At 44.5% G+C, this 10,012-nt stretch overlaps 1 protein-coding gene across 1 annotated transcript; it reads right to left on the reverse strand.

Annotated features, from left to right (window-relative positions):
* Window positions 1-7,424: 7,424 nt before the first annotated feature.
* LOC129484779 (programmed cell death protein 5-like) lies at window positions 7,425-7,964 on the reverse strand. The gene has a single exon (XM_055283295.2). The coding sequence runs from the start codon at window positions 7,916-7,918 to the stop codon at window positions 7,541-7,543; it is 378 nt and encodes a 125-aa protein (XP_055139270.1). The 5' UTR covers window positions 7,919-7,964; the 3' UTR covers window positions 7,425-7,540.
* Window positions 7,965-10,012: the final 2,048 nt, after the last annotated feature.

The following is a 10,012-nucleotide window of genomic DNA, read 5'->3' on the forward strand; positions in this document are numbered from 1 at the left end:
GCCAGGCGCGGTGGCTCACGCCCGTAATCCCAGCACTTTAGGAGGCCAAGGTGGGCGGATCACCTGAGTTCAGGAGTTTGAGACCAGCCTCAACATGGAGAAACCCCGTCTCTACTAAAAATACAAAGTTAGCCGGGCGTGGTGGTGCATGCCTGTAATCCCAGCTACTCGGGAGGCTGAGGTAGGAGAATTGCTTGAACCTGGGAGGCGGAGGTTGTGGTGAGCCGAGATCGCGCCATTGCACTCCAGCCTGGGCAACAAGAGCGAAACTCCGTCGTCGCCAAAAAAAAAAAAAAAAAAAAAGAAAACACCCATAAAACAAAGTTAGCTTTAACCATCTGCCCAAGCCAGAAAGGATGAAGTCACCCCAGCAAGTTAAGAACTCTTAACTCTCTTCACTCTCTTTGACTCGCTTCTCATTGAAGATCCAAACAGGAGCTAAAGAGTTAAAATTGTGATGAGAGATGTCAGAGTAGATGCCAGTCATACTCCTAATTCCGAGAGTAGGAAACTGCCACAAATGTTAGGGAAGTGGGGGAAGATTTCACTTTAGATAGAGATTGAAGTACTGACTCTTGTACCTGACATTTTAATTTTTAAAACAAAAATTTGAAACAGTTTTTGATGTAAAGTTCTATTTATTTAAAAGTAAGCAAAAAAAATTGTCATAGACCTTACAACATGAAAAACATGATACATGAAAGAAAAAATTAATAAATTTGACTTTATTAAAAGTAAAAACTGGCTGGGCACGGTGGCTCAAGCCTGTAATACTAGCACTTTGGGAGACCGAGGTGGGCGGATCACGAGGTTAGGAGTTCGAGACCATCCTGGCCAACATAGTGAAACCCTGTCTCTACTAAAAACACAAAAAAATTACCAGGGCATGGTGGTGGGCACCTGTAGTCCCAGCTACTCGGGAGGCTGAGGCAGGAGAATGGTGTGAACCCAGGAGGCGGAGCTTGCAGTGAGCCGAGATGGTGCCACTGCACTCCTGCCTGGGGGACAGAGCCAGACTCTGCCTCAAAAAAAAAAAAAGTAAAAACTTCTGCTTTGCCAAAGACACTGCTAAGAGAATAAAAACACAAGTCAGAAATTGGGAAAAGGTATTTGCAAAACAGACAACTGATAAAGAAGTTTTGTCCAAAGTATTCAAAGAACTCTTACAACTCAACAATAAGAAAACAAACAACCCAACTAAAAAGTGGGCAAAAGATCTGAACAGCTCATAAGAAAAAATATGCAGATGGAAAATAAGCATATGAAAAGATGCTCAGCACCATCATTAGGAAAATGTAAATTAAAATAACAATGGACTATATTACATACCTATTGTATTGTATTATATTGGGATGGCTGAATTCAAAATATTGACCATGCCAATAGATGGTGAGGATGTAGAGTAACAGGAACACTCATTCATTGCTTGTAGGAATGCAAAAATGTAACACCCATTTTGGAAGACAGTTTGACAGTTTCTTAGAAAGCTGAACATAGTCTTACCACATGATTCAGCACTTATGCCCCTAGGTATCTACCAAACAGATTTGAAAATTTATATTCACACAAAACATAGCAAGTGAATATTTATAGAAGATTTATTTATAAATGTCAAAAACTGGAAACAATCACTATGTCCCTGAATAAAGGTAAATGGCTACACAAACCTTGGTGCATTTATACAATAGAATACTGTCAGGCCTCTGAGCCCAAGCTAAGCCGTCATATGCCCTGTGACCTGCACGTACACATCCAGATGGCCAGTTCCTGCCTTAACTGATGAAATTCCATCACAAAAGAAATGAAAATGGCCTGTTCCTGCCTTAACTGATGGAATTATCTTGTAAAATTCCTTCTCCTGGTTCATCCTGGCTCAAAAGCTCCCCTACTGAGCACCTTGTGACCCCCATTCCTGCCTGCCAGAGAACAACCCCTCTTTTTCCTTTACCTACCCAAATCCTATAAAACAGCCCCACCCCTATCTCCCTTCACTGACTCTCTTTTTGGATTCAGCCCACCTGCACCCAGGTGATTAAAAGCTTTATTGCTCACACAAAGCCTGTTTGGTGGTCTCTTCACACAGACGTGAGAAATTTGGTGCCATGACTCGGATCGGGGGACCTCCCTTGGGAGATCAATCCCCTGTCCTCCTGCTCTTCACTCCATGAGAAAGATCCACTTACGACCTCAGGTCCTCAGACCGACCAGCCCAAGAAACATCTCACCAATTTCAAATCCAGTAAGCAGCCTCTTTTTACTTTCTTTTCCAACCTCCCTCACTACCTCTCAACCTCTTTCTCTTTTCAATCTTGGCGCCACACTTCAATCTCTCCCTTCTCTTAATTTCAATTCCTTTCATTTTCTGGTAGAGACAAAGGAGACACGTTTTATCCATGGACCCAAAACTCTGGCGCCAGTCACGGACTAGAGAAGGCAGCCTTTCCTTGGTGTTTAATCATTGCAGGGATGCCTCTCTGATTATTCACCCAGGTTTCAGAGGTGTCAGACCATGCAGGGACACCTGCCTTGGTCCTTCACCCTTAGCAGCAAGTCCCGCTTTTCTGGGGGAAAGGCAAGTACCCCAGCCCCTTCTCTCTGTGTCTCTACCCCTTCTCCGCTTTTCTGGGGGAAGGGCAAGAAACCCCCAACCCCTTCTCCTTCACCCTTAGTGGCAAGTCCCGCTTTTCTAGAGGAGGGGCAAGTACCTCAACCTCGTATCTCTGTACCCCAACCTCTTATATCTCTGCACCCTGATCCCTTATTTCCATGCCCCAACCTCTTATATCTCTGCACCCTGATCCCTTATTTCCACACCCCAACCTCTTAAATCTCTGCACCGTGATCCCTTATTTCCACACCCTGACCTTGTATCTCTGTGCCCTGACCCCTTTCCTGCTTTTCTGGATGGTAAGAACCCCTGAACCCATTCCCTCCGTGTCTCTACTCTCTCTTTTCTCTAGGCTTGCTTCCTTCACTATAGACAACCTTCCACCCTCCATTCCTCCTTCTTCTCCCTTAGCCTGTGTCCTCAAAAACTTAAAACCTCTTCAACTCACACCTGACCTAAAAACTAAACACCTTATTTTCTTCTGCAACACTGCTTGGCCCCAGTACAAACATGGCAATGCTCTAAATGGCCAGAAAATGGCACTTTCGATTACTCCATCCTACAAGACCTAAATAATTTTTGTTGAAAAATAGGCAAATGGTCTGAAGTGCCTTATGTCCAGGCATTTTTCACACTTCATTCCCTCCCTAGTCTCTTCCCAATGTGATTCCTCCCAAATCCTCCTTCTTTCCCTCCCCCCATCCCCTCAGTCCCAAACCCCCCCCCAGTCCCAACCCCAAGCATCGCTAAGTCTTTCTAATCTCACTTTTCTGCAGACCCATCTGACCTCTCCCCTCCTCCCCAGGCTGCTCCTCGCCAGGCAGAGCTAGGTCCCAATCCTTCCTCAGCCTCTGCTCCTCCACCCTATAATCTTTTTAACATCTCCCCTCCTCACACCCAGTCCAGTTTACAGTTTCATTCCATGAGTAGCCCTCCCCCACCTGCCCAGCAATTTCCTCTTAAAAAGGTGGCTGAAGCTAAAGGCATAGTCAAGGTTAATGCTCCTTTTTCTTTATCAGACCTCTCCCAAATCAGTGAGTGTTTAGGCTCTTTCATCAAATATGAAAAACCCAGCCCAGTTCATGGCTTGTTTGGCATCAACCCTGAGATGCTTTATAGCCCTAGACCCTAAAAGGTCAAGAGGCTGTCTTATTCTCAGTATACATTTTATTACCCAATCTGCTCCCGACATTAAATAAAACTCCAAAAATTAAATTCCAGCCCTCAAACCCCACAACAGGACTTAATTAACCTTACCTTCAAGGTTTACAATAATAAAGTAGAGGCAGCCAAGTAGCAGCATATTTCTGAGTTGCAATTCTTTGCCTCCACGGTGAGACAAACCCCAGCCACATCTCCAGCACACAAGAACTCCCAAACACCTGAACCGCAGCTGCCAGGTGTTCCTCCAGAACCTCCTCCCCCAGGAGCTTGCTACAAGTGCCAGAAATCTGGCCACTGGGCCAAGCAATGCCCACAGCCCAGGATTCCTCCTAAGCCATCTCCCATCTGTGCAGGACCCCACTGAAAATTAGACTGTTCAACTCACCTGGCAGCCACTTCCAAAGCCCCTGGAACTCTGGCCCAAGGCTCTCTGACGCCTTCCCAGATCTTCTTGGCTTAGCAGCTGAAGACTGACACTGTCCGATCACCTCAGAAGCCTACAGGACCATCACAGATGCTCTAAGTAACTCTCACAGTAGAAAGTAAGTCCGTCCCCTTCTTAATCAATATGGAGGTTACTCACTCCACATTACCTTATTTTCAAGGGCGTTTCCCTTGCTTCCATAACTGTTGTGTGTATTGATGGCCAGGCTTCTAAAGCTCTTAAAACTCCCCAACTCTGGTGCCAACTTAGACAATACTCTTTTAAGCACTCCTTTTTAGTTATCCCCACTTGCCCAGTTCCCTTATTAGGCCGAGACACTTTGACTAAATTATCTGCTTCCCTGACTATTCCTAGGCTACAGCCACACCTCATTGCCACCTTTTCCCCCAGTTCAAAGCCTCCCTCACATCCTCCCCTTTATCTCCCCACCTTAACCCACAAGTATAAGATACCTCTACTCCCTCCTTAGTGACCGATCATGCACCCCTTACCATCCCATTAAAATCTAATCATGCTTACCTCACTCAATGCCAATATCCCATCCCATAGCACATTTTAAAAAGATTAAAGCCTGTTATTACTCGCCTGTTATAGCATGGTCTTTTAAAGCCTATAAACTCTCCGTCTTATTCTCAGTATACATTTTATTACCCAATCTGCTCCTGACATTAAATAAAACTCCAAAAATTAAATTCTGGCCCTCAAACCCCACAACAGGACTTAATTAACCTTGCCTTCAAGGTGTACAATAATAGAGGCAGCCAAGTAGCAACATATTTTGGAGTTGCAATTCCTTGCCTCCACTGTGAGACAAACCCCCGCCACATCTCCAGCACACAAGAACTTCCAAACACCTAAACTGCAGTGGCCAGGCATTCCTCCAGAACTGCCTCTCCCAGGAGCTTGCTACAAGTGCCAGAAATCTGGCCACCAGGCCAAGGAATGCCCACAGCCCAGGATACCTCCTAAGCTGTGTCCCACCTGTGCAGGACCCCACTGGAAATCAGACTGTTCAGCTCACCTGGCAGCCACTCCCAGAGCCCCTGGAACTCTGGCCCGAGGCTCTCTGACTGGCTCCTTCCCAGATCTTCTCAGCTTAGCAGCTGAAAACTGACGCTGCCCAACACTTGCCTGCTACAGCATGGTCTTTTAAAGCCTATAAACTCTCCTTACAATTCCCCCATTTTACCTGTCCTAAAACCAGACAAGCCTTACAGGTTTGTTCAGGATCTCAGCCTTATCAACCAAATTGTTTTGCCTATCCACCCCATGGTGCCAAACCCATATACTCTCCTATCCTCAGTACCTCCCTCCACAACCCATTATTCTGTTCTAGATCTCAAACATTCTTTCTTTACTATTCCTTTGCACCCTTCATCCCAGCGTCTTTTTGCTTTCACTTAGACTGACCCTGACACCCATTAGGCTCAGCAAATTACCTAGGCTGTACTGCTACAAGGCTTCACAGACAGCCCCCATTACTTCAGTCAAGCCCAAGTTTCATCCTCACCTGTTACCTATCTCAGCATAATTCGCATAAAAACACACGTGCTCTCCCTGCTGATCGTGTCCGACTAATCTCCCAAACCTCAATCCCTTATACAAAACAACAACTCCTTTCCTTCCTGGTCATGGTTAGATACTTTCACCTTTAGATATCTGGTTTTGCCATCCTAACAAAACCATTATATAAACTCACAAAAGGAAACCTACCTGACCCCATAGATCCTAAATCCTTTCCCCACTCCTCTTTCCATTCCTTGAAGACAGCTTTAAAGACTGCCCCCACCCTAGCTCTCCCTGACTCATCCCAACCCTTTTCATTACACACAGCCGAAGTGCAGGGCTGTGCAGTCGGAATTCTTACACAAGGACTGGGATCGCGTCCTGTAGCCTTTTTGTCCAAACAACTTGACCTTACTGTTTTAGGCTTGCCATCATGTCTCCCTGCAGCAGCTGCTGCCGCTCTAATACTTTCAGAGGCCCTTAAAATCACAAACTATGCTCAACTCACTCTCTACAGCTCTCATAACTTCCAAAATCTATTTTCTTCTCACACCTGATGCATATACCTTCTGCTCCCTGGCTCCTTCAGTTGTACTCACTCTTTGTTGAGTCTCCCACAATTACCATTGTTCCTGGCCCGGACTTCAATCCGGCCTCCCACAGTATTCCTGATGCCACACCTGACCCTCATGACTGCATCTCTCTGATCCACCTGACGTTCATCCCATTTCCCCACATTTCCTTCTTCCCTGTTTCTCACCCTGATCACACTTGGTTTATTGATGGCAGTTCCACCAAGCCTAATTGCCACACACCAGCAAAGGCAGGTTATGCTATAGTACAAGCCACTAGCCCGCCTCTTAGAGCCTCTCATTTCCTTTCCATCATGGAAATCTATCCTCAAGGAAATAACTTCTCAGTGTTCCATCTGCTATTCTACTACTCCTCAGGGATTATTCAGGCCCCCTCCCTTCCCTACACATCAAGCTCGAGGATTTGCCCCCACCCAGGACTGGCAAATTAGCTTTACTCAACATGCCCTGAGTCAGATAACTAAAATACCTCTTAGTCTAGGTAGACACTTTCACTGGATAGGTAGGGCCCATTCCTACAGGGTCGGAGAAGGCCACCGCAGTCATTTCTTCCCTTCTGTCAGACATAATTCCTCAGTTTAGCCTTCCCACCTCTATATAGTCTGATAACAGACCAGCCTTTATTAGTCAAATCAGCCAAGCAGTTTTTCAGGCTCTTGGTATTCAGCGAAACCTTTATATCCCTTACAGTCCTCAGTCTTCAGGAAAGGTAGAACGGACTAATGATCTTTTAAAAACACACCTCACCAAGCTCAGCCAACTTAAAAAGGACTGGACAATACTTTTACTTCTTTCTTTTCTCAGAATTCAGGCCTGTCCTCAGAATGCTACAGGGTATAGCCCATTTGAGCTCCTGTATGGACACTCCTTTTTATTAAGCCCCAGTCTCATTCTAGACACCAGACCAACTTAGACTATACCCCAAAAAACTTGTCATCCCTACTGTCTTCTGTCTCATCATACTCCTATTCACCATTCTCAACTACTCATACATGCCCTGCTCTTGTCTACACTGCTGGTTTACACTGTTTCTCAAAGCCATCACAGCTCATATCTCCTGGTGCTATCCCCAAACTGCCACTCTTTTTTTTTTTTTTTTTTTTTTTTTTGCATAACAAGTTTATTGTTTTAAGGGCATATAGACAATAAACAAAGTAAATAATCAGATCTTAACTTCTGTCCTAGAATTTTTCCTTTAAGTTCTAGTCTGTGAGCACTTGCAGCTCAATAATCGTCATCTTCATCAGAGTCCATTACTTTTCTTCTGTTGAATTTCACTGTTGTTGTCTTTTCTGTTTGTTGGCTTACTTTTTTAAGGATTTCTATTAAACCGTGTTCTGATACCTTCTCACTTAGTTGTCCATATCTTGCCATCTGTATAAGGTAATTCTCTACTGCTTTAGTTTTTTCAGGCTTTACAAGTGCTAAGTTACTTAACCTGGCCCAGGCCGACTGATCCAGAACTTGGGCTAAGATACTGTTTCTCATTTCTGCTTCCCTGTGCTTTGCTTCCTGTTGGGCTGCATCACCAGGATCCCCGTGTTTGGCCTGCAACTCGGCTAGCCTCTGTCTCCTCAGCGCCTCAAGCTCCTTGTCTGCCATGGCGCGGCCTCAGCAGTGGAGCAGCCGCGGTCACTCTCCGCCACTCTTAACTCTTGAAGTAAATAAATAATCTTTGCTGGCGGGACTATGCTGAATCTCCTTAGGCAGGCACTCTGTAATTAGATGTCCTACGTCCTCCCAATTCTTAGACCTTTAATACCTGTTTTTCTCCTTCTCTTATTCCGTTTAGTTTTTCAATTCATACAAAACCATATCCAGGTCATCACCAATAATTCTACATGACAAATGTTTCTTCTAACAATCCCACGATATCACCCCTTACCACAAAATCTTCCTTCAGCTTAATCTCTCCCACTCTAGGTTCCCATGCCCCCCCAGTCCCACTTGAAGCAGCCCTGAGAAACATCACCCATTATCTCCCCATACCATCCCCCAAAATTTTCACTGTCCCAACACTTTACCACTATTTCATCTTATTTTTCTTATTAATATAAGAAGACGGAATGTCAGGCCTCTGGGCCCAAGCTAAGCCATCATATGCCCTGTGACCTGCAGGTACACATCCAGATGGCCGGTTCCTGCCTTAACTGATGACATTCCACCACAAAAGAAATGAAAATGGCCTGTTCCTGCCTTAACTGATGGTGAAATTCCTTCTCCTGGCTCATCCTGGCTCAAAAGCTCCCCTACTGAGCACTTTGTGACCCCCATTCCTGCCCACCAGAGAACAACCCCCCTTTTTCCTTTACCTACCCAAATCTTATAAAACAGCCCCACCCTTATCTCCCTTCGCTGACTCTCTTTTCGGACTCAGCCCGCCTGCAACCAGGCGATTAAAAGCTTTATTGCTCACACAAAGCCTGTTTGGTGGTCTCTTCACACAGACGCGCATGAAAAATACTATTCAATAAAAAGAAAAAAAAGGAATGAGACATCAACCCACAATGACAGATGAATCTCAAATGTATATTGTTAAGTGAAGGAAGACAGTTTAAAAAAGCTATATACTATATTATCGCAACTATATAACATTCTGGAAAAGACAAAACTATAGTGATAGTAAATAGATCAGCGGTTGCTAGGGGTTCAGAGTAGAGGAGTAAGGTGAGTGTTGAATAGATAAAGCGCAGGAATATCTATACTATAATTGTGAATATAAAACAGTATGCATTTGTCAAAGCCCATGAAGCTTTACAAAACAAACCTCAATGTATACAAATTTAAAACATCATTTTAGGAGGTCAAGAGATCCCTGGATGGATCTCGGGATAGAATGTAGATAGAACAAAAGAATCTAACTGTATTATAATTATTTAAAACAATATCACTGAAGGGGATAGACGATAAAGTTGCTGAATTTGGAAATTATAACTTTCCAAAAGTAATTTTGGAAATGGAACTCTGTAAGACAAAAGGCAAAAAGAACTGCACATATGCATAGTAATCTAGTTAATAAAGTTGTTTCTCACAGGAGTATGCATTAATAATTCTGCTATTGCTGTAGATGTATATTGGAAGTGAACGACTAAGTAAATGGGTGGCAGATGATGTAAGCCAGGTTTCTCACTATCAGAGTGGGAGTTTAGAGGAGGTTAGAATGATCCATTGCCAATGGTGTAGAGTTGAAGACATCAATATGAGCTCATAATTAACTTAATATATATAGATGGTTACATATGCATACACAGAATATATACACATATATTTCCTTGCTCTGCCAGCTGAGCGGTCCTAGAAATAAGGACACCCCAGTAGCAATGAACACATTCAGCACTCAGATCTTGATTTCCTTCTTTTTTTTTTTTTGAGACGGAGTCTAGCTGTGTTGCCCAGGCTGGAGTGCAGTGGCGCGATCTCGGCTCACTGCAAGCTCCACCTCCCAGGTTGACACCATTCTCCTGCCTCAGCCTCCCGAGTAGCTGGGACTACAGGTGCCCACCACCACACCCAGCTAATTTTTTGTATTTTTAGTAGAGATGGGGTTTCACTGTGTTAGCCAGGATGGTCTCGATCTCCTGACCTCGTGATCCGCCCGACTTGGCCTCTCAAAGTGCTGGGATTACAGGCCTGAGCCACCACGCCCAGCCTCAGATATTGATTTCTAAAGTCATTTTCCAACAAAAGAAACCAGTC

The sequence above is a fragment of the Symphalangus syndactylus genome, chromosome 6 (genome assembly GCF_028878055.3).
Source record: "Symphalangus syndactylus isolate Jambi chromosome 6, NHGRI_mSymSyn1-v2.1_pri, whole genome shotgun sequence".
NCBI classification, from domain to species: Eukaryota; Metazoa; Chordata; class Mammalia; order Primates; family Hylobatidae; genus Symphalangus; species Symphalangus syndactylus.